Source organism: Vulpes vulpes, chromosome 4, assembly GCF_048418805.1.
Source record: "Vulpes vulpes isolate BD-2025 chromosome 4, VulVul3, whole genome shotgun sequence".
NCBI lineage: Eukaryota > Metazoa > Chordata > Mammalia > Carnivora > Canidae > Vulpes > Vulpes vulpes.
This window is the reverse complement of record NC_132783.1, coordinates 33,338,464-33,362,785: the sequence shown is the minus strand read 5'-3', so window position 1 is coordinate 33,362,785 and position 24,322 is coordinate 33,338,464. Positions and strand designations below refer to the sequence as shown.

Genomic DNA, 24,322 nt, shown 5'->3' with positions numbered 1-24,322 from the left:
TTCAGCAAGTTTGGTGATTACAAATCAATATATGTTTAAAATAGCCATCCTGGGGCAGCCCCAGTGGCTCAGCGGTTTAGCGCCACCTTCAGCCTAGGGCATGATCCTGGAGACCTGGGATCAAGTCCCACGTCGGGCTCCCTGCATGGAGCCTGCTTCTCCCTCTGCCTGTGTCTCTGCCTCTCTTTCTGTGTGTCTCTCATGAATAAATAAATAAAATTTATTTTTAAAAAATAAAATAAAATAGCCATCCTTAGCAGCAAAACCTAATTAGAAGGGTACCTGATGGCTTAGTTGGTTAAGCGTCCAACTCTTGATTTTGGCTCTGATTATGATCTCAGGGTCCTGGAATCAAGCCCCACATAGGACTCCCCACTCAGTGGGGAGTCCACTAGAGATTTTCTCTCTCTCTCTCTCTCTCTCTCTCTGCCTCTATACTTTCCTCTGTTCGTGTGCTCTAAAATAAATAAATACATACATACATACATACATACATACATACATACCTAAGTAGAAAATATAACTTTTAAGAAGAAAGATACCTTTGGTAAAATTCATTTACACAGGTATTTCATGCTGTCTTTTCTAAACACATTCTTTCCTTCTTTCCTTCCTTCCTTCCACTTTCAAAGTTTCATTCATTGAAAGAAGACATAACGTTTTACAAGGGTTTGCCTTTACTTCTTAAGCCTTATTCTATATGAATGCATGTATATGTGTGTGTATATGTGTATAGATCTAATTGCCATTTCAGATATAGTACAACTTTCCACCTTATCAATTCCTGGAAATGTCATCTTTTCTGTTCACTTTTGTGTATAATGTAGTTATTGATTTTAAATTTTATTTTTTTTAAGATGTGTTTATTTTAGAGAGAGAGAGAGTACATGAGAGCACACATGCGTGAGGGGGCAGAAGGAGAGGAAGAGAGAGAATCTCAAGCAGACTCCCTGCTGAGTGTGCAGCCAGAGGTGGAGCTTGATCTCACCACTGGAAATCAAGAGTCCATCACTTAGCCAACCAAGCCACCCAAGCACTTCTGATTTTAAATTTTAAAATAGAATGTTTCCAAGACAAGTTATGTTCCCTATTATAATGTGTTAATCTTAAAACATAAACTACTAGTAATATTAAAGGCACCTGTTCAGAACTAATTGTGTGATGTTTGGTTGCTTCTTTTCAGGGAAACTTTTAAAAGCAGAATATATCCTGAGCAGTCTAATAAGCAATAATGGAGCAACAGGTAAAGTGCTTTCCTAACTTCACAACGACCTTCACATGCGGCTTTGGTCAAGAAACTTAATTCTCTGTTACTCCGCTTTCTCCAATTAAAAATGAAAACAAAACAACCAAAGTCCTAATATTTCCCTGTTTTATTGTAGAGTGTGTTGTCTAATGAACAATATGCTGTTAAAGCATGTAACTCTATGGCCTCAGAAGAGACTTAGTAGCACCCTTTAGGGGGACTATAAATGGAAATAAAGCCTGTAAATTGAGAAAAATACATATATGGGTTTATGTATTTAAATGGCTTGGAAAATAAATTTGATTTTACTCTATATGTATTTTAATAAGAGCTTATTTTGATGTGGATTTCTTTCAATATTTAATCATACACAAATGGAAGCGCATCCTACTAGTTGAGTAACATATCATTTATATCTCCAGATATCTTGTCTGAATTTCTGGGCATTAAAGTCAACAAGTTTCCCAGTAAGTTGAAGACAACTTCCAGTAGACTTTTAATCCCAATGTGTTTGGATACAAGGCCCCAAGTTTCTTGACACTTGTAGCCACTTCCAGTGGGGAGGCAGTTTGGAATACAGACTTTAACTACATACCCCTCATTCGTGGCCATCACTAACCTAGGATGTGCACACTTCCCATCTTCTACACCACACAACACACACACACACACACACACACACACACAGGGATTAAAAGCTGGGGAGAAAATAGAGAAGGTGATGTGACACAAAATCAAGAGGGGTGTAATAATGAATTTGACTCTATTTTTGGTGTTTGACCACCGATAATTTTCAGTCCCACAACTGGGCAGGCAGGCATGGGGGGGGGCTGTTTTTTGGGTTGTTTTATTTTTTTTTTTTTTTTAAGATTTTATTTATTCATTCATGAGAGACACACAGAGAGAGGCAGAGACACAGGCAGAGGGAAAAGCAGGCTCCATGCAGGGAACCTGATGTGGGACTTGATCCCAGGACTCCAGGATCACGCCCTGAGCCTAAGGCAGGCGCTCAACCTGCTGAGCCACCCAGGTGTCCCTTTTGGGTTGTTTTATTTATTTATTTTTAAAGATTTTATTTATTTATTTATTCATGAGAAACACAGAGAGGAGAGAGAGAGAGAGGCAGAGACACAGGCAGAGGGAGAAGCAGGCTCCATGCAGGGAGCCTGACGTGGGACTTGATCCCTGGTCTCCAGGATCATGCCCTGGTCTGAAGGTGGCACTAGAGCGCTGAGACCCTGGGGCTGCCCTTTTGGGTTGTTTTAAACATACTTATCAGTAAACTGAGCATAGCTTGTGGGAGACCGTACCCCAGCCCCACACCCTAATCACAATTAAAACCAAAGCCACTCACCATTCTTCATTCAAGTCAAATGGACCAGCTTGGGTGTCTGCCTGCCAGAAAGGCTCATTATATGAGTACTTAGTCTTTTCATACCTTCTTGACGTGTGTGTGCATCAAGTCCCAACCTCTCAACCAATTTGGGGTGGATTGGAAAGAATCGCTGGTCTCCTCAGGAACCAGAGGGAAGAGGATCCCAGGCCTCTTAGTGCAGATGCCATAAAGCAAGAGATAGCTCCGATGATAAGGAACACAAATGAAGTCAGTGTGACAGAACACAGTCCATTGGGAGACCAGACAGGAGTTCATTTCTGTGAAGCCTTGGAGGTTACAGCAAGGAGTTTGGACCTTTCCCTATATGTAGAGAAAAGATGGTCTCTGGAATCTGTTTTACTTGTGTTCATGAAGACTTGTGAGAAAGTGGTGTCATTTCACCAGGCTATTTCCTTGATAATTCAAAGCTAAAACTGCTTTACTTTTATCCCTCTTTTGTTGTAGGTACCTGGCTGTACAGAAATGAAAGCGACAAGGTCCTGGTACAGTCAGTCTGCATACAGATCAGAGGGCAAATTCTGCAAAAGTTAGGTACGGTCATCAAACATTTGCTCCTCTCAGGGCTCATTTATAAAGTCCGGCCGTGAGAGTTTACTGTGGAATTTTTGTATCTGGTTAAAATTACTAATCCCCACATCGTTTAGTTTCCTCATCAAAAAGAAAATGACATTTAAGATCCCAGAAGTGTTATAAACACTAATAAAATATTTTCTGGGCAGCCCGGGTGGCTCAGCGGTTTAGCGCCGCCTTCGGGCGTTGGGCTCCTTGGGTGGAGCCTGTTTCTCCCTGTGCCTGTGTCTCTGCCTCTCTCTCTCTGTGTCTCTCATAAATAAATAAATAAGACCTAAAAAATAATAATAATAAAATAAAATAATTTCTGTTGAGTTTTGTTACAGAAACACACAGCTGTGTGATATTAACCCTAGGGTTCTCAAGATTATTTCTGGCGTCTGGCTTTCAGTTCTACAGGACCCCATGTGTTAGAGTGACACCTTATTGTAAACCACCCTGACACCATACCCATTCATTCCCCAGAGGGCATTCCTGACTTTGTCAAACAAAAGTTGTAGAATGCTAATTGGGCTTTAAAATGCATGGCCCCGCCCCCGCTGGTTATAGCCGGGCAAAGCTGAGTGCGGTGCCAACAGTCCACAAGAGGGCTTCTAGCACTGCCCCCACAGACAGGGCAACCTGAACTTGGTGGGGGGGGGGGAGGTGATGGTGAGTGAGCCGCACTAGGGGAGGGGGTCCTGAGGAGGGAGGGACACAGGGCTGAGGCTCTGCTGTAGGCTGGAGAGCGGAGGGAGATGCGCTGGGAGGGAGGAGGGAGCTTCTGGGGCCCCTGTGGGCTTCCTAGCCTATCCCCGCCTAAACACAGAAGACTTTCAAAAACATCAAAAAGGAAGAATAAAAAGGAGCTGCAGGTGCTCAAATAAATAAATAAGTATGCAAACACATCTGAAAAAATTTTTTTAAAGATCTTATTTATTTTTTCATGAGAGACACACAGAGAGAGAGGCAGAGACACAGGCAAAGGGAGAAACAGGCTCCATGCAGGGAGCCCAGGTCTCCAGGATCACGCCCTGGGCTGAAGGCGGTGCCAAACCACTGAGCCACCCAGGCTGCGCACATCTGAAAATTTTTAACACAGAAAATTAGTATTCTTGTTAATTATGGGGCTAATTATTTTTTATTTATATATATTGTATATGGTATATAATAATTCTTTCTGTTTCTCTGTGAAAGGGAAGAATTATCTGTATTGAACCAACTGGAAAAATAGGTTGCTGTTTTTCCAGCAGATTGCTATCGATTGATTGCCATCAGTGTAATTCAGCCTTAAATTTTCCTAACAGGAAACAATGAATCTTCTTTCCGTATTAGTTTTCAAAGATATTTTCTAACACAATAGACAGATACTAGCAGTTTGTCCCATCTCCCCTTTTTCTTTTCAGGGATGTGGTATGAAGCAGCAGAGCTAATATGGACCTCCATCATAGGATATTTGACACTTCCTCAGCCAGATAGAAAGGTGATATATCTAGTGGTTTTTTTTTCCTCCTTTCTTACATTTGTCTTTGGATGATTATCTCCTTAAAGCACAATTCACTGTATCATTTATTAATTTTATTGGTTCTATTTTTCTTTTTATTGGTTCTATTTTTCTTGATTCTTCATGGGCATAGGACCAGAAACATTTGGTAACTTCCTCTTGTGTCTTGCCTTGTCCCCACTCACAGCTAGACTCCTGGCATGTATTTAGTGTTTCTGCATTCATTTCTCTCTATTTATATATTTATTTCTATGATCCATTCATCTATTTATTTTATTATAGATTTAGTCTTTACCTGATTCCATAGCAAAGTTGAAATAGCCAAGTTCCTTATTTATAAAATCATTTTTCCTGAGTTGAGTGGACAGGCTTCAATTAATTGTTTATGTGGCATCTTTATCCAAGAAGTTGAGAAGCAATATTTGTTTTCCTACTTGATGTTTTCATTCTCTGTACCTCTGTAGGAATATTCTCCTTGTTAACTGGAACACTGGGTCATCTTGTTTCCCTGAGCTATATAGCAGTGCGACTGCCTACAATCCTTTTATGACCCAAACAGAATGGGACAAAAGGCCTCTTGCTTGAACCAATTCTTTAGGCCTAGCAGTATGGAGAAGTTAGTGTTGACAGTCCAGTAAAGCCCAACTAAGAAATAGTTGTGTTTACATTGATTGGGTCTGTGTCCTCAGGATGTGATGATTTTGCAAACCCTGTGGCATCCAGTTTAGAAGTATTTTCGGTCAGAATAACAATAACAATAAGACTAAGAAGAATCAGCAGCAGCAGTAGGTAATCTGGAGAACTAATTGTTGACTTTAGGGCTTGAGATGAGAGCAGTAATTGACCATTAATTCCTAATCTGTGTTTTGTTTGTATTTTTCTTACAGGGTATTTCCACGTCACTAGGTATACTGGCAGACATCTTTGTTTCCATGAGCAAAAAAGATTATGAAAAGTTTAAAAACAATCCACAGATTAACTTGGTAATTATCAAGTGTCAAAATCATGGTGCAAAGTGGCATCACCTACAAAACTGCCAATGTTTTTTGTGATTGGTGTATCAATCTCATTCCTTCTCCAGGAGTCAGGGAGCACAGTGTCTCCCCTCTTCAAGTCACATGAACAATCCTGGAGACAATTCTATTGGTGTCCTACCTAGCACCTAGCACAGTACCAGACATATGAGGGTCTACTAAAAAATGACTAATACTAAAAAAATGACTTGTGAATGAATGAATATCATTGAGGTGATAAATGCTTTGAATCCCACTTACTTCCTTTCAAATCATCACAAAATTCAGTTTCCACACTTGGGACACCTCAGTGATAAGGTAAAGGGGTAACAATTTTAAAGATTTCATTTTTTAAAGTAAGCTCTACATCCAACATGGGGCTTGAAATTACAACTCTGAGATCAAGAGTTGCATGCTCTACTGACTGAGCCAGGCAGGTGCCCCAAAGGGATAACAGTTTTAAAACTTTAATTACCCTCTGCTCAAATCAGACCATGAGTTACTTGTCTAGGTTCTTATCCTTAGTAATAATGATTACTAGTATTTATCTATTCTTTTACAATTTAATATATAGGAGCACATAAAACCCTATGAGGTAGGTAGAGCAAAATGTATCATTCTCATTTTAGAGAAAAACTGACGTCCTGAGAAACTAAGTGAGTTCTATAGTTTGCACCCTGTAAGAAAGAATACTAGGAGCAGAACCCAGGTCTCTGACCAGTCTAGAGCTTTAGCATAGACATTGACCTGTTCTCCTGCACTGAACTGGTATTGAGATTTTTAATATTATCATGAAGATTACCATCTTTATTAAATACTAAAGTGACATAGTAATCATATTTAATAGTAATTAGTGTAGCATAAGAATACATGCAGCTTGCTGCTAGCAATCTGAGTCTTAGCAAAATGTTGCTTTTGCTGTCAGACCAACACACAAGAAAAGGGTTATATCCCTTGTTCAGTGAAGTTGTCTTTGATGATTGCTTAAAATTATAAACTGCTAGGCTGCCTGGCTGAGCATGTGACTCTTGTTCTCAGGGTTGTGAGTTCAAGCCCCACATTGGGTTTAGAGCTTACTTAAAAAAAAAAAAAAAAGATTAAATTAAATTTTTAAAAATTGTAAACTGCCTCCCTACCCTGAACCTCTTTGTGGCCCCTTCCTGCTTTTTCTCTAGAACAGTTATCACCATGTCAGATACCATGCATTTTACTCATTTTGTGTATTGACTGATCTCTTCCCCTCAACAGGAAGTAAGTTTATTGTAGGCTCACTGCTATCTCCTTCATGTCTAGAACAGTGCCTGGCACATGGAGGTACACACATTTCTAGGATGAATGAATGAATCTTAATTGCCGTGAAATCATACATTAAAAGGTTCTTTGCTAAGAACAGTGTAGAAATCATCAGCTCATCTGGCTGCAAAATATGCAGAGTTCCTGTGAACAAAGAGTTGCATGATCCTCCAGAGAAACTTGTGTAAACTATTTTGTATAGGCAGGCATTTGTGAATTTTTGCACACATTAGGCCCTCCCTGAGGAGGGAGGGGGGATGGGTTGTGTATGGGTGCTGGGGGAAAGGACACTCACTCAACAATCTAGGGGTTTGGGGCCACTTAACTCTTTCTTGGCACTGTTCTGAAATGGTTGTGATGAGGGGCAGAGTGTTTTTCAGAATACTGAAAGAAAAGCAAAGGAATTTCATAGCCTGACTTTTGCTAATGAACAAATAATTGTCAATACAACACTTGGCTTCCTGTTTTTTCACAGGGTTTTTTGAAGGAGTTTGACCACCATTTGCTCTCAGCTGCAGAAGCCTGCAAACTGGCAGCTGCCTTCAGTCCCTACACACCTCTGTTTGTGCTCACAGCTGTGGTAAGGAGGGTGCAGCCCCTTGCTGAACTGCTCCCCAGTGAGAGGAGTAACCAGTGAGAGGGAAGGTCTAACCTAAAGTGGGCTTTGTGCACATCATTAGATCATTGTGATCAGGCCTTAAGTGTAGAAAAGTTTTATCAGAGTAGTGACATCCTGTTGGAAGCTAAATTAATTCAGCCTAGGGGTATGATATTGTCTGCCTTATACCAATGGCCAAGCACATCAGAATTGCCCAAAGAGTCCTTTAGAAATGCACATTCCTAGTCCACCCTAGATCCACTAAATGCAAATCTCTGGGATTGGTACCCCAAAATCTCTCGTTTTGAAATACTGCCCAGGTGCAGAGGGGTTTGGAAGCTGCTACTCTGTTGTTTTGAGTACTATTAAATAAATGATGTTTTTGTATGTAGCAGCCTCCTTTTCACAGAGAAAATTACTATGTCCATTTCCCATATATAGACTCTCTTTGTTGAAACTAACAACAGCAGTAACAGCAACAACAAATTTATCATCTTTGATCAAAAAGTATCAGGCCTGGGGCCACCCAGCTGGTTCAGTTAGAGGAGCATGCAGCTCTTGATCTCAGCGTCATGAGCTCGAGCCCCACATTGGGTGTAGACATTACTAAAAAGAATAAATAAAAAAATCTTTAAAAGTATGAGGCAAACAGCAAGATTGTAGTTAAAACTAATTTCTTCCCCCTCATGCCAACCAATCACATGTATCTCAGGCCCTGCTCCTGATTCACCAAAAAGATATTAGGTCCTTGACTCAATACTTGATTGTATATATTTTTTAGAATATCTGGCAAGTGTTTATTTTCCTAAAATATTTCTAATTGCTGCCCCCCAGGAATGAAGTTTTTCCTGATTCACTTTCAGTTTCTAATTCAATTTCTGATTTTGTATTTGCTATTTTGCTCAGAATATCCGTGGCACATGCTTGTTGTCATACAGCAGTTCTAATGACTGTCCTCCAGAAATGAGAAATTCATATCTGCATGAGGCCAAAGAAGCGTTTGAAATTGGCCTCCTCACCAAGAGATATGATGAGCCAGTTACTGGAAAACAAGAGCTTCATAGTCTTCTCAAAGCTGCTTTCGGCCTTACCACAGTGCACCAAAGACTCTATAGGGAAACAGAGATGGTCCATGTAGCAAGTCAGCTCTGTAATAAAGCTATGGGAAAGCTGTACAGTTTCAGTACTTCCTCTGGAAGTCAGGAGAGAGAAGCTCTGTCTCAGGAGATCTTGTCAATTATTGCCCATGTAAAAGATCATTTACAAATTCAAAGCTTCTCAAATTTAGATGACAAGTCTTATGTTCCAGAGAATTTCAAGCATGGGTTGGATAAACCCATCTTGCATGGGCAAGTGGATTTCCAAAAAATCCTTGAAGCCTATTCACAGCACCATACTTCAGTGTGTCAAGTATTTGAAAGCTCTTGTGGAAACAACAATAAACAGAAAGATACAAAAACGGAAGTCTGTATCACTACTCTAAAAACCAAGACAAGAAACATAGATACTGTATGTACTACTGAAGACAAACCACATTTTCAAAAAAGCATGGTAATATCTTCCTCCCAAATGGTTAAGAATAATCAGGAGAAACTCAGGAGGAAAGGAAGGAAAAACTGGACTCATTCTGATACATTTCGAGTCTCCTTGGATCAAGATGTAGAGACTGAGATTGAGCCACCAGACTACAGCCATGGTGAAGGAGATGTTTTGAACAAGTCTCTGAGTGGCAGTCATTGCTCTAGTTCTTGGAGCAAGTTATCAAGGGTTAGTTCTTCTACAAGCTGGGAAGAAGTAAATTATATTGATGACAGGCCAACCAGAAAGGAGCCTTGCAAAGAAGAACATTTTGTGGATACTCAGTGTTCCACTGCCTTGTCTGAAGAGGTAGAGCTCAATGAGGAAAACAAAGCTTCACATCCACTGTCTTCAAAGCTTTATGGTCTCTCTCTCCAAGTGTCCAAGGATGACAGTTTAGAGTCTTCTCAAAATCAGCTACAAAAACATGTGCCCTTGACAACCTTTTGTCCTCATAATACAACAGGCATGTTCTTGGCCTCTGGTGCAGAGCTGCTAGGAGCTCCAGAAGGTGTACAGAAAGTCAGAAACACGGGATCCAGAAATACTTCTCATTCCAGACGCTTGTTTGATTCTGCTTCTTTGTCCTCTTCTGATTCTGTTTGGCCCAAGAACATAGCCACATATCCTTTGGTCCAAGAAGAAGAAACCTTTGAACTAATTGAATCTCCAGAAATCAACTGTGATGCCAGAGACAGGCATGGAGAAGAAATCAAGAGAGGCACGGACCTTACATTTAAAGATATTTCCTCCTGGGTTGACCCGGAAGGAGAAACAGTGGAAAAAGAAGAGGCTATGCCCTTAGACTCTCACATAGTCATGGGGGATTCTCTGGACAAAAGTTCTATGATGGCATATAGCTCTTTCACTTTTCCTTGGCCTGTTCAAAATCCTGACTCAGGAAAGAGTAGTGGCTCAGTGAAAGAGCAGGACATCGACCCTGATGCCTCCACAGTAGATGAGGAGGGCCAACTGCTCGACAGCACAGACATTCACCCCACAAGTGGATGTGGCTCTTCTAGCCTATGTGCTCTGAGGCAGCCGCATGGTCAGGGGGCTGAGACACCCAACCCGTCTGTTAGTAGTAATGTTGCCTTCCTTGATCTTAGCAAGGACTGCACTACCACGGAGGAAGGAAACAAGCCAGGAAGCATTCTAAACTGCAGCCAGAACTCCAGCTCATCTTCAGCGTGGTGGTTGAAATCACCCGCATTTTCTAGCGGTTCTTCTGAGGGGGAAAACCCATGGTCCTTTCTGAATTCCAGTGGAAGTTCTTTTGTTTCATTGCCAGGAATGACAAGGCAAGAGATCCTAGAGGCTCGAACCCTGTACCCTGATGACTTTGAAAAACTCTTGGCAGGGGTGAGACATGATTGGCTGTTAAAGAGACTGGAGAATACTGGAGTTTTTAAGCCTAATCAACTCCACCAAGCACACAGTGAGTACAACCTTTTCAGTAGGTACAGCCTCAGGAAGCCTCTATGTACATTTGGGGTCCTCTGAAGAACTTGATATGTAGATCACTTAAAATTCATGAAAGACACAGACCCCTGTTGCTTTGTGAATATACAGAAAATATGTACTTCAGGGATTTCCCTCACTCTTGGTGTGGTGGACTGTAATGGTCACAAAGACTAGAGGCTTACTCAGGCCACCTCATATATTGGGGGCTTGCCATATCCATATATTGGGGGGTGTGTGCCATATCTACTCAGCATCTGTCTTTTCCATGGATTCTCATTACCAATCAGCTTATTTCTGTTTTTCCCCATTCAGATTCTAGAGGGCAGTTTGACCTAGTTAAACATCACTCTTCTGCTAGGCAGAGATTTTCACACCTGTCCACAAGGTTTCTTTCCAGCCAGTGGATTGAGCAGGTGCCCCCTACTATTGCAATCAGCAACTACTTCTTGCTTATGGAACAACTCAAGGTCACTTACCATAGCAGGGAGCCTGGTTTGGGGCCACCCAGTAGTCAATGTGTCTGTTACAGTTTAGAAGTAGTGGAGAGTCTGGGAAGAAGACAAAAGAAGATTCTTCTCTTAGCCCAGAGGATCACATCATAGCACCCTCCAAGATACTGAAGAATTATTTGAAAAGAAAGAAACAACTCTTTGGGTTGCTAAGCACTAGATACTAAAGCAGTAGTTCTCTGGGTATCTGGGTGGCTCCGTCAGTTAAGTATCCAACTCTTGATTTCAGCTCAGGTCATGATCTCAGGGTCCTAGGATCCAGCATCCTGTGGAGCATAGCATCAGGCTCTATGCTCAGTGGGAAGTCTGCTGGAAGATTCTCTCTCATTCTCTCCTTCTGTCCCTCCCTCCACTCATGCATGTGCTCTCTCTCTCTCTCAAGTAAATAAATCTATAAATAAATAATTAAATAAAATAAAGTTGTGATTCTCAATCTTGGGACCATATAAGAATCCCCTGGGGGGAGGGAGCTTTTTAAATTTCCAGTACCTCACCCCTGAGATTCCAATCTAATGGGTGTCTGAGGTTTGGATTCAGGCATCAGTATTTTTTAGTAGCTCTTCAGTGAGTTTTTAGAAAGACAATGTCAGTAACTTTGCTTCAAAGTATTCCAGTGTTTGGCCTGCTGCCTTGAGAAGACTAAAATACAGATCAGGTTGTTAAAAAAGAAGCAAAATGTTCTTCTATAATAGGTTTTCCCTATTCACTATTCCCTTTTTAGGGATTTTGTAGGTTCAGAATCACATTTCTTAGAGTTAGGTAACTGCTTTATTGTTATGCCTATGTGCCAGTTTATGGGTAAAAAGCCACATGTACATGATCTCAAACCCATTATGGGAACATTACCATCCCTAGTGTTCAGATAAGAAAAACAGAGAAAACCCAAAGAAACAAAACAAGTTATACATCCTCCTTCTTTCTTCCCTCAGCTCATTATCCTTCCTATGAATGTGTGCAAGCAGCTTACCTTGTTTCCACCCTCAGCCTCTCTGATTGAGAGGCCCAAATGTGGTCACTCTTCTCAGCCGCCAGTCTTCTCCCTCCCCAGCCCCAGACCTGAGAGTTTATCTTACTTTGCATACTTTCTCTCCTGAGTCTCCTATAACTTCACTCATTATCACAACCTTTTTCACTTCATTTTAACTTGGATCCCAAAATGTTGCACTTCTTCCTCAGAATTCATGTCTTTCCTCTCAAATAAATGCTTTCTTGCTAGCACTGTTCTGCCTTTCCTTAAGGTAGAGACACTTTTTGTTTTTCCTTCTTTTTTTTTTTTAAGATTTTATTTATTTCTTCATGAGACACACACACACACACACACACACAGAGGCAGAGACACAGGCAGAGGGAGAAGCAGGCCCCACGCAGGGAGCCCGATGTGGGACTCGATCCTGGGACCCCAGAATCATGCTTGGGCCAAAGGCAGACGCTAAACCGCTTTGCCACCCAGGGATTTCCCCCTTTGCTTTTCCTTCTTATCTTTTCCTTTTTTGGTTGAGTAGCATCTTTGTACAGTTAGCTGTGTTTTGTCAAGTAATTCCTGGACTTTCCCAACTTAAAACAAGTAAGAGAAAATTAAGGTGCACTCTTCTGGGTAACCATGATTTCTGGAGTTGCCAGGAATCTCTGAGATATATTTCATTTATTTCAATCTATATCGTCTGGCACAGGTAGTAGGCTGCATTATCTGGTGCCCCCAGATAATTAGAAGGTGCAAGCATATATCACTCTTCCAAGATGGTCTCTGGGGTTTTGCTATTTAAAAAGCCCATTGTTGGGGCCCCTGGGTGGCTCAGTCGGTTAAGCATCTGCCTTCGGTTCAGGTATGATCCTGGGGTCCTGGGATTGAGCCTTGCATTGGGATCCTTGCTCAGCAAGGAGCCTCCTTCTCCCTCTCCTCCCTGCTCATGCTCTCTCCATTATCTCTCTCTCTTTCTCTCAAAGAAGTAAATAAATGACCTTTACAAAATAAAAATAAAATAAATAAAAAGCCATTTGTTTTCCACCATTTTCATATAGAAACTCTGGTCTTACCCTAATCTCTCACCATCATAAGCAAGGGATTTTGCGAATCTTTGTTATATTTACTTTTTTATTGTACTACACTAGCTTTGTAGTAGTAGTCAGAGAGGAGGCTGAAATATGAGAAAATGACTAAAGAAGCTGAAGATTTCAGACAAGCTGGATTCAAATTTGTGTCACATTGATTTTATTCATGAATTGTAACATCTTTGAAAATAACATCCATTTTTATTTTATCTTTTTTTCCCAGATGCTCTTTTATTAAAATACTCTAAAAAATCAGAATTATGGACAGCCCAAGAAACTATTGTATATTTGGGGGACTACCTGAATGTGAAGAAGAAAGGCAGACAAAGAAATGCTTTTTGGGTTCATCATCTTCATCAAGAAGAAACTCTGGGGAGGTATTTCTTTAAAACATCTATACCACTAATGTAAAAGGGGCTACTTATGCCTTTTTGCTAATTAATCATTTATGAGATTTTGAAAGGGCTGGAAAAGTTGTCCACATTGTATATTTTCAGATTCCTACTTCCTCCTCCTCCTCATTAATTAATAGCAAGTTACCACACACTGACCAACATTATTCAGCCATTTTACATAGACGTACATGATGTCAAACCTCTCAGGGAGACATTGTTACTCTCATTGTAAAGATAAGAAAAATGGAGTTTCTGACCATATGGCAGAACAGAGAGCCTCAAACACTCCCACTAAAAATGCTGGCAAGAAGTCTAGTTCAACTATGGAAACCATTTATACGTAAATAAATGAGCCTGCAAAAAAGGTAGGAAAATCCTTTGAGGCTAGGGATGAAGACTATCCAGGGATATGGGTGCATAAGCCCTTATGACATCACTATAGAAGTTTTGAGTGGGGTGGGATGAGATGGCATTGACATCTGTAATATGAAGTTACACATGTAAGGGAGTGAGTTTAGAGACCATCCAGATAAAGCAGGGATGCAGGAATGGCTACATACTGAAGGAAAAAGCTATCTTAAAACAAACAAACAAACAAACAAACAGGGATTCCTGGGTGGCTCAGCGGTTTAGCACTGCTTTCAGCCCAGGGTGTAATCCTGGAGTCCTGGGATGGAGTCCCATATGTTTCTGCCTCTCTCTGTCTCTCATGAATATATAAAGAAAATCTTAAAAAAAAAAAAAAAAAAAAGAAAGAAAAAAAAAGAAAGCAAGCACAACACCTCTGGGTGCCTGGGTGGCTCAGTTGATTAAGTGTCTGACTCTTGATTTCGGCTCAGGTCATGCTCTCAGAGTTGTGAGATCAAGCCCTGCATCAGTCTCCCCATTCAAGAGGGAGTCTGCTTGAGACTTTTCTCTCCCTCTGCCCCTCCACCTGCCTGCACTCTCTCTCACTATCAAATAAATAAATAAATCTTTTTAAAAATTCTAAAAACACCCCACTGAGGTAAACACTTGAAAAATTTTTTGTTTGGCCTTAGTTCTTGATGACAACTTCAAGCAAAAGCTCACATGAAAAGGTTAGTCACCTCAGGTGGTCCCCATTGTGTTTGAGGCCTAATTTTACATCATCTGTGTATTTAAAAAGATCTGTAAAGCCAGAATTTTAAGGTGGACCCTGTTATTTATCCAAATCTAAATAATGTAAGAAATAAATAGGAAGAGAGGGAATGAGAGACAGTAAGAAATTGGGTGATTTTTAAATAGTGGAAGTTTATTTCTTGAAAAGGTTGTTGATGATGATAATAATAATAGAAACATGTAAATATAGTTACCAAGTATTTAAGTGCCAAGCCTTATTTTATTTATTTTTATTTTTATTTTTTAAAATATTTTATTTATTTATTCATGAGAGACACACACACACAGAGAGGCAGAGACACAGGCATAGAGAGAAGCAGGCTCCATGCAGGGAGCCTGATGTGGGACTCGATCCCGGGTCTCCAGGATCATGCCCTGGGCCAAAGGCAGCGCTAAACTATGCTGAGCCGCCCGGGCTGCCCATAATTTATATACTAGTTTAATTAATCATCACAAAACACTATGAGATAAATATTATTATCCCCACTGTACAGAAGAGGGAACTGAGGCACAAAAATGTTAAGTTACTTGCCCCATATCACACATACAGGTGATGAAGCCATGTGTTATGGATTGAATGATTTTTCTAAGATTTTATTTATTAGAGAGAGAGAACACGAGCAGGGGTAGAGGCAGAGAGAGAAGCAGGCTCCCCACTGAGCAGGGAGCCCAATGTGGGGCTCAATCCTAGGACTCTGAGATCATGACTTAAGCTGAAGGCAGACATCTAACCAACTGAGCCACCCAGGGACCCGAAATGATTTTTTAACAGTTCTGTACTGTAGTCTCAAATTCATATGTTGAAGTCCTACCCCCTAGTACTCAGAGTGTGATCTTATTGAAATAGAGTCATTGCAGATATCATTAGTTAAGATGAGGTCATGCTTGAGTTAGGTGGGCCCCTCATCCACTATGACTGGTGTTCTTATAAAAGGAGATTTGGAGATAGACATGCACAAGGAGAATGCATGTAACATTGTAGTTGTGTTGCCACAAGGCAGGAACCAACAAAAGCCAGGAGAGAGGATTGGAAAACATCCTTCCCTAATGGCTTCAGATGGAACATGACCCTGCTGACATTTTGACCTTGAATTTCTATGCTCCAGAACTGTGAGGGAATCAGTTTCTTTTGTTTAATCACTCAATTTATGGCACTTGGTTATAGCAGCCCTAAGAAACTAATACAGCAGGATACATCATAGGAGGAGCTGAGTTGGAAAATTAAAGAGAGCATAAGAAATGTGGAAGATGGATTGAGAGGGTCCAACGTATGTCTGATCAGAAAGAAATAACAGAGCAAATAGAGAAGAATTACTATTTGAATAGATAATATGTGATAATTTCCCAAAATTGTCAAAACACATTAATCTTCGAGTACAGGAATCATAGTGAATCCTAAATAGGATAGAGAAGGAAGGAAGAAACTAGGAAGGAAGGAGGAAAGAAAAGAAAAGAGGGCAGGCAATCGAAAATCCACTTCTAGCTACATAGTAATAAAACTTCAGAACACCAAGGATAAAGAAATAATCTTAAAAACTGTCAAAGAAAAAAGAGTTTACAAGTAACAAATCCTTACTAAAGAAAATGATCCCCACAAAATGGCATAAGATGCCAGAAAGAATGAGCCTCTGTTCCCAGATTAATGATCCTGTACCTAGCCCTGGAGGTCCTCTGATAGAATATTTGGGAAGTGCTCCAGTACCAGGGTTTGCTCAGAGTTCTGAACTGATTCAAAGCTATTGCAGGCCCAGGGTCTGCCCGTAGTAGAAATGCTTGCAGCACAGGACCCCCGTTGTGACAACTGCTCCTCTACTGGCTGCTTTCGGATGCCATAGAGGTTCCTCCTCTGTCAGATTTCCTTTTTTTATTTTTTTTTAATATTTTATTTTTATTTATTTATTGTTTGTTTGTTGGTTTGTTTGTTTATTTTCTAGAGAGATAGCTCAAGCAGGGAGAGGGGGAGAGAGGGGGAGAGAGAGAGAGAGAGAATCTCAGACAGACTCTGCACTGAGTGCAGAGCCCATCACTGGCCTCAATCTCATGACCCTGAGATCAAGACCTGAGCCAAAACCAAGAGCTGGACATTCTGGAGAGAGTTTTCTCTAGTTGAAGTCTATAACTAACAATTCTCTTTGATTTTTGGAGGTCGGTCTAGACACATGCAAATTCCTTGTAAATTGACACTAGTTTACAGCAAAATATAAACTATGGTAAGGTGGGACAGTTACTGTTTTGCTCCTTTCAGCACCTAATCATTGACTGCCTCATATCTTGTTTCCAGCTATGCATAAGTCCTTGAAATATACAAATATTTCACACTTCCTTTAAAACACTCAGGACTGGCACAGTGCTACACACATACTAGGTGATGATGGAAACAAGTATTTGTAACGATGAAGTAATCACATAAGGAAAGGATAAAGGAAGGCTTCAGATTGATTAATTGACCTGTGTATGGCCACATTGCAGGTAGTAAAAGACCTGGTTGCAGAGTCTGCACTTTCCAGGGTCCATCTTGGCTCTCTTGGCTTACCAAGGAAGTCTGGCAAACTGCTGCAGTACGTGGACCCTCTCTCTATAATCAGTATCATCCTTAGTCAGTGTATCAGACAGTACTCTTCAGAAAAAAGAACCAAGAAGATGTATATACATATAGACAGAGAGGTATTGTCAGGAATTGGTTTGCATGGATAGAGGCCAGAAAATCTCAAGATCTACAGCTGGCAAGCTGGAGACCCAGGAGAGCTATTGGTATAGTTTCAGGACAAAGGCCAGCAGGCTCAAGATGCAGGAAGAACTGATGTTTCAGTTCAAGTCCAAAAGTAGGAAAAGACCAGTGTCCCAGCTCAAAGGCAGTTTAGCAAGAGGAATTCTCTCTAACTTGGGAGAAGGTCAGTCTTTTTGTTCTACTTTTGTCCTTCAACTGATTGGATTAAGCCCACTCAAATTAGGGAGGGCGACCTGCTTTACTCAGTCTATTGATTTAAATGTGAAATTCATCCAAAAACAACCTCACAAAAACATGCAGAATAATGGTTGATCAAATATTTGGGCACGCTGTAGTCAAGATGGCACATACAATTAACCATCACAGTCAGCCAACATGAATTATGTTCTGTTGTTCAGGAGGGCCTTACGAAATTATTTGAGTCATGAGATAAGTCAAGATAACGAATATTGACTGTCTAAGGTAGAGAAAGAGTAACATCTTTCAAGCATTTTTGCATATCTCCTCTGGTCTCCACTCTCATTACTCTGTGATAAGATCACTTTTGCATTTCTTTTGTGTGTTTTTTTTCTCTGGTCATAGATATGTTGGAAAAGAATATAAGGAGCAGAAGGGACTCTGGCACCACTTCACTGATGTGGAACGGCAAATGACCGCCCAGCACTATGTGACAGAATTTAACAAGAGACTTTATGAACAAAATATTCCAACACAGATATTCTATATCCCATCCACAGTATTGCTGGTAAGATTGAAGAGAGCTAGGGTTTGGTTAAGTGGGCCTCTAAGTATATATTAGGTTAGATTTTTGGTAAAATCCAATAAACTTGGGATGCCTGGGTGGCTCAACCATTGAGCCAACCTGCCTATGGCTCAGGGCGTGATGGGTCCTGGAATTGAGTCCCGCATCAAACTCCCCGCAGGGAGCCTGCTTCTCCTGCTGCCTATGTTCTGCCTCTCTTTCTGTGTCTCTCATGCATAAATAAATAAAATCTTTTTTAAAAATCCAATAAACTCAGTTACCAAAATCCTTCACCTACTTCATCTGCTTCATCTACTTCGAGAAATATGTAAGAACCATGACCTTCTACACCCTGAATACATCATTTGGATCTTCCAAGTCACTCTTTTAATTCTGGTATCTGGTCCCACATGGTCAAGTTAGCGATTTTAGCATCCTTTCTCTGTGTACTGTCTGTACTTTCAAAGAGAGAAGAAGGACCCTAAAGATTTTATGAAGTGCAAATTATCCCAACATGATGCATGAATTCCCTGTTTTACATCTGTTAGTCCCTATCCCTGGCAACCAAGTAATTACTAAGTAATTACTTTAGCTTAAACAATTTTATGTAGAAAAAATAATTATTCCCTTTTCCCTTTCAATTAATTCCAGTTGTTAGGAAGTTCTTAGATTTAGCCCAAATCTCTCTTCCCCTGATTTCTACCTATGAATTACAGCTCCGCCTTCTGGGGTCATTGAGACCAATCTGTTTTTAACTATATAAAAGCAACCATCCATGTCCACAGACTTTTCTCTTTTTGGGATTAAGAATACCCTGCCTCCCAAATAGATTGGATCCTTAGTTCATTCACACATAAAAGATACATATTATTTTACTTTGGACAAAGACATTTTTTAGACTCATATTTTATTACTTCCAATAATAGCTATCATTCACTTTCTTTGTGTCAAGCACTATACCAGGCATTTAGCACATTAACTCTAACCTTTGAAACAACTCTGCAAAATAGATCATACACACAAATGCTTGAGATGATATTCCAGCCCAGCATTCCAATGCATGATCTATCTACATGTCCTGACGAGCTAGCTCCCTAGGGTAGGTCACTTCATGGCCTCATTTTTAAGTGAGCATTTTAATAAAAGAATAATAATAATTTTAGGTTCTATTATACGCCACATAAAGTGTTAAGCACTTTACATGGATTTTTCTAATTTAATTCTTTTAACAATGGTATAAGGTAGCTGTTATTTTAATACCTGCTTTACAAATGAGCAAACCAAAATCTCCAGAAGTAGTCGAGCTCCCAAGTGGCAAAGTGAGGTCTACCCAACCCCAAAGCCAGAGGCTTTTGTAGCCATAATGGTACATTGTCTTCCGTTTCTATTTTTCAGATTTTGGAAGGCAAGACAATAAAGGGATGTATCAGTGTGGAACCTTACATACTGGGGGAATTTGTAAAATTATCGAATAACACAAAAGTGGTTAAAACGGAATACAAAGCCACAGAATATGGCTTGGCTTATGGCCATTTTTCCTACGAGTTTTCTAATCATAGAGATGTTGTAGTCGATTTACAAGGTATGTGAAATTAAGATTTATTTTTTTATGTTAATGCTATTCATATTAAATGTGAGGTCTTATAACTAGCTCTTTCCAGTCATTATATAATAGACTGTTCAATGCCTAGATTACTATTTGTAATTAAATTAATTGATTTTATTGTATGTAGCAAATGATGTCTGGAAAAAAAGCTTCTGCAAGTGTCTACAGGGTCACATAATCAGTAAGAAAACCTGGCTCATATTCTACTGAGCTTAATTCTAGAGCAAATCATGGGGGACCCTTGGTGGCTCAGTGGTTTAACGTCTGTCTTCGGCCCAAGGCGTGATCAGGAGTCCTGGGATCAAGTCCCACATCAGGCTTCCTCCATGGAACCTGCTTCTCCCTCTGCCTGTGTGTGTATCCCTCTGTCTCTTATGAATAAATAAATAAAATCTTTAAAAATAAATTCTAGTGCAAATCCACAGTGACTTTTTAAAATTTCACCTGTGTGTTTGAGTAATGTAGGTTTTTTAATATTGCATGTTTTGATATGTGAAAATCTTTCCACCCTTTCTTTTCTTCAATGGTTTACCTTTATTACAACTATGATATTCATTATAGAATAGAAAATTGTGTGTACTTAAATCTGACTTTTAAAATTTTTTTGCATTTATATTTTAATTTTATTTCAGTTCATCTAGTGTTTTATTTCTCAGAATTATTAGCCGATACTCTTCACTTCATTTAAATGATAAATGAGGTTTATTATCATTATTTTTAGTAATGATACTATGACCATCCCCCAAGATCTTCTCTATCCCCTTCCATAGCATTTATCATCACCCTCTGTTGTATTATATAGTTTGCTTACCTATATTGCTTATTAATCTGTCCCACTTTACTAGAATGTTAGCTCAGTAAGTATAGTGATTTTTTACTCACTTGTTCATTGTTAAATCCTCAGTACTCAAAACAGTGTCTTGTAGTATGTATGCTCAGTAAATATTTGTTAAACAGATGAACTAATGAGTTAGGCACTAAAGCAACTTATGAATCATGAAAGAAATATTTGATATATTGTGACTTTAGTAATTAAACCAAGTGCATTTTATTGCTGTCTAATTCCTTGAAAATTGGTGGTCTAGGTATGTCATATTTGACAAAATTAATTACCTAATATTCAGTTTCCCTTCTTAAACCAAAAATTGGAATACGCAAGACAAATCCCTTAACAGAAACTTATCAAACATTAACCTCAATATGACTGAGTTATTAAAGTACCTCTTTAAGTATATACATTTTCATTTTTCTGAACTACTTCACTGACATTTATAGAGGATTTAATTCTCAGACATGTTTATTTCTCTTTTAGGCTGGGTGACTGGTAATGGAAAAGGGGTCATCTATCTGACAGATCCCCAGATTCACTCTGTCGATCAGAATGATGTCTCTACCAATTTTGGAAAGAAAGGAATTTTTTACTTTTTTAAGCACCAGCACGTGGAATGTAATGAAATATGCCATCGTCTTTCTCTGACAAGACCTTCAGTTGAGAAACCAAATAAATCATAGATTATGTGGCATGGTAATGGGATGAGCTTGGCGCTCCTCACCAGTGTCAAGTCTTCCTCTCCTTGCAGGCACACACGGTATGGCATAGCCTGGTCTCCTTGGGCATAGTCAGGGCCTTGGACTACTTCTGGCTAATAATTTGTGAGATGAATGTGTATCAACTTCAGGCCCATTTAATTGCCAGTGCATGGACTCCTGGATAGCTCAGCGGTTGAGCATCTGCCTTTGGCTCAGGGCATGATCCTGGAGTTCCGGGATCGAGTCCCACATCAGGCTTCCTGCATGGAGCCTGCTTCTCCCTCTGCCTATGTCTCTGCCTCTCTGTGTGTGTGTGTGTCACTCATGAATAAATAAATAAAATCTCTAAAGAAAAAAATAATTGTGAGTGCAAGATGCTGTGGAGTTGCTTTCATCCTGCCACAATTGCCAAGAATATATGAGGATATAGCTGCTTATCAGTGTAAGTCCTGCAGTGAGGGCAACATGGTAGAGGCCTCCACTGACCCATCATGGACACAAAACAGATAAGAAATAAACTCTTATGGCTTAAGCCATTGAGATGTGGAGGTTTTCTTCACTGTCTATCAGCACTGATACTATGACTATTTTCTTTACTCATTCAGGAGTTCTCTGTATGTATAAAAGAATTCAGGATATTGTGATAAGAATTTCAGTTTTCTTCTGTTTGTCTTCTGACATGTGACTTCATATGAAACTTTTTTTCCATGCAGTATTTATTTTATACAGTTGAATTCATTAGTCTTTTATTTTATGGCTTCTAGGTTATATGTTGTATGTAAATCCTCCCTGCCATGGGTTTTCTTTATTCTTAATCCTACCATATGTTCTTCTAGCACATTTGCATTTAGAAAAGGTACAAGGGAAGAATGGTATATTTTAACAGCCATGATAGTCCACTCCTTACATCACACAGATCTGTTTCTTCACAAAGATTTGGGGAGCAGCTCATCCATGATCTTGCTAAAAGGAACTTACAGAAATGATATTGGTGAGGTATTCCCTTACCGAGGTTAGTTTTTAGGAATGCAATTGGTGTTCACTCTCCCTCTACTATTAATTACTTAATTTCCCTCATTCTTTTTTTTTTTTTTTAAAGATTTTATTTATTTATTCATGAGAGAGGGAGAGGCAGAACACAGACAGAGGGAGAAGCAGGCTCCATGCAGGGAGCCCGATGCAGGACTTGATCCCAGGACCCCAAGATCACACCCCGGGCCAAAGGCAGGGGCTAAACCACCGAGCCACCCAGGGATCCCAATTTCCCTCATTCTTAAGTATTACTTCAGCAAGTCTTAGTGGCTTACCTGGTGGTATGACTCAGACCTACAGACATGAGGTTTCTGTCTACTTGATAGTTAAGAGCTTTCTCTAACTAGAGTTTGGAGTTACTGTACAAGTCTGTCCACAATTGCATTTGGGGCAAGTGAGAACCTTTATGGAGCTCCTCCTGGGGGTGGGGAGTGTAGTTGACTGATACACCAGCTTCCACCCCTCTGGACCCACCACTGTGTTCAAACGAAGTCATGCTCCCCGGGGTGCTCTCAGCCAGTGACTCAGCAAGGCCAGGAAACTAGGCTAAGAATATTCTGAACAGGCGACCATCCACACAGTCTTCCCGGTGGCCTGATCACAGCCTTCTTAATGCTGTGCTGTCGTCTGAGACTTTTCCTGCCCAGTCCTCCTTTGCCCTCTCCTTTCACAGGTACCACACCTGCATACCCCTGTTCCCACCACGTAGCCTTTAGAATCATTTCTCCCAATAAATATCTTATTTGTCTAATATCTTTTTGGTATCTGCTTCTGGAACAACCCAAACCAACACAAGTTTATTAAAGAAATGGAAAAAACCTTCATCCTGATAACAAATTAAAAAGGGAAAATCATACCATCTCAAAAGATGCAAGAAAGGTCATTTAATAAAATGAAAATCAATTCTTGGTGAAAAGCTCTTTGCAAACCAAGCATAAAGGAAAGCTTTCTAAATCTGATCATGGGACTTTTTTAGTTCTTTTAAAGCAATGATATAATTAACAGTGAAACATTTAACTTTTTACATTTGAGAAAAGGAACAAAACACATTTGCTCACTATCCAAACTCTAGTCAACATTTGTGAAAAAATTAAAAGTATGTATATTGGTGTCTGACCCTGGTTTCTGGCACAGAGCTCCTAAAAGCCTTGTAATTCCCTAAGTGATAGGAGCACTAGGAGCATTTCTTGTTCTAATATTTGGTCTCTGACTCCAGTCCTGACAGAGAGCTCCTAAACCCCTTGAAATTCCCTGAGTAATAAAAGTATCTTTTGTTTTCACAAGGCAACTCTTGATGAGCTCCTAGATAACTTCTGGATAAGGACTGGTCACCAGAAAGACCAAGCGATGATTAGAAACTTAAAACTTCCAACTTCAACTCCCATTCTCCTAGAAGTGGAGAGGGACTAGCAATTGAGTTAATAATTAACCATGCTTACATGCTGAAGCCCCCGTAAAAAATCCCTGAAGTACCAGTTTGGGAGAGCTGCCAGGGTGCTGACCTACCTGGAGGTCCTGGGAAGGCGATGCTGCTGCAGAGGGAAGGGAAGCCCTATGGCATTACCACCCCCTACATCCTGCCCGACACATCTCTTCCACCTGAGGTTCGTCTATATCTTTCCTCATATCCTCTTATAATAATCCAGTGAATAACTATTTCCCTGAGTTCTGCGAGTCAGTCTAGCATAGTATCAAACCTAAGGAGGGGATCATTAGAATCCCAATTGGGAGCCATTCAGTAAGAAATACAGGAAACACCCAGGACCTACAATTAGTGCCTGAAGTGGGGGAGTCTTGTGAGACTGAGCCCTTAGCCTCTGGGATCTGATACTAATTCCAGGTAGAGAGTCTTAGACACAAATTAAATTAGAGAACATCCAGCTGGTATCAGAGAATTAATTGGTGTGGGAAGAAAACCCCACACATCTGGTTTCAGAAGTATTGTGAATG

At 40.1% G+C, this 24,322-nt stretch overlaps 1 protein-coding gene across 18 annotated transcripts in view; it reads left to right on the top strand.

Annotated features, from left to right (window-relative positions):
- ALPK1 (alpha kinase 1) overlaps positions 1-21,698 on the top strand; it is a 129,566-nt gene extending 107,868 nt beyond the window's left edge. For 13 of the 18 annotated variants that reach the window (XM_072755407.1, XM_072755410.1, XM_072755411.1 and 10 more), the window contains 10 exons: positions 1,184-1,243; positions 3,087-3,173; positions 4,598-4,674; positions 5,583-5,678; positions 7,477-7,581; positions 8,506-10,615; positions 13,423-13,576; positions 18,045-18,207; positions 19,600-19,786; positions 21,123-21,698. In XM_072755407.1, coding sequence (XP_072611508.1) covers positions 1,184-1,243; positions 3,087-3,173; positions 4,598-4,674; positions 5,583-5,678; positions 7,477-7,581; positions 8,506-10,615; positions 13,423-13,576; positions 18,045-18,207; positions 19,600-19,786; positions 21,123-21,322 — 3,239 coding nt within the window. In that variant the 3' untranslated portion in view covers positions 21,323-21,698. The remainder of the gene's footprint in view (positions 1-1,183; positions 1,244-3,086; positions 3,174-4,597; positions 4,675-5,582; positions 5,679-7,476; positions 7,582-8,505; positions 10,616-13,422; positions 13,577-18,044; positions 18,208-19,599; positions 19,787-21,122) is intronic. The other 5 variants (XM_072755415.1, XM_072755412.1, XM_026013465.2 and 2 more) reach the window with 1 other exon arrangement.
- Positions 21,699-24,322: the final 2,624 nt, after the last annotated feature.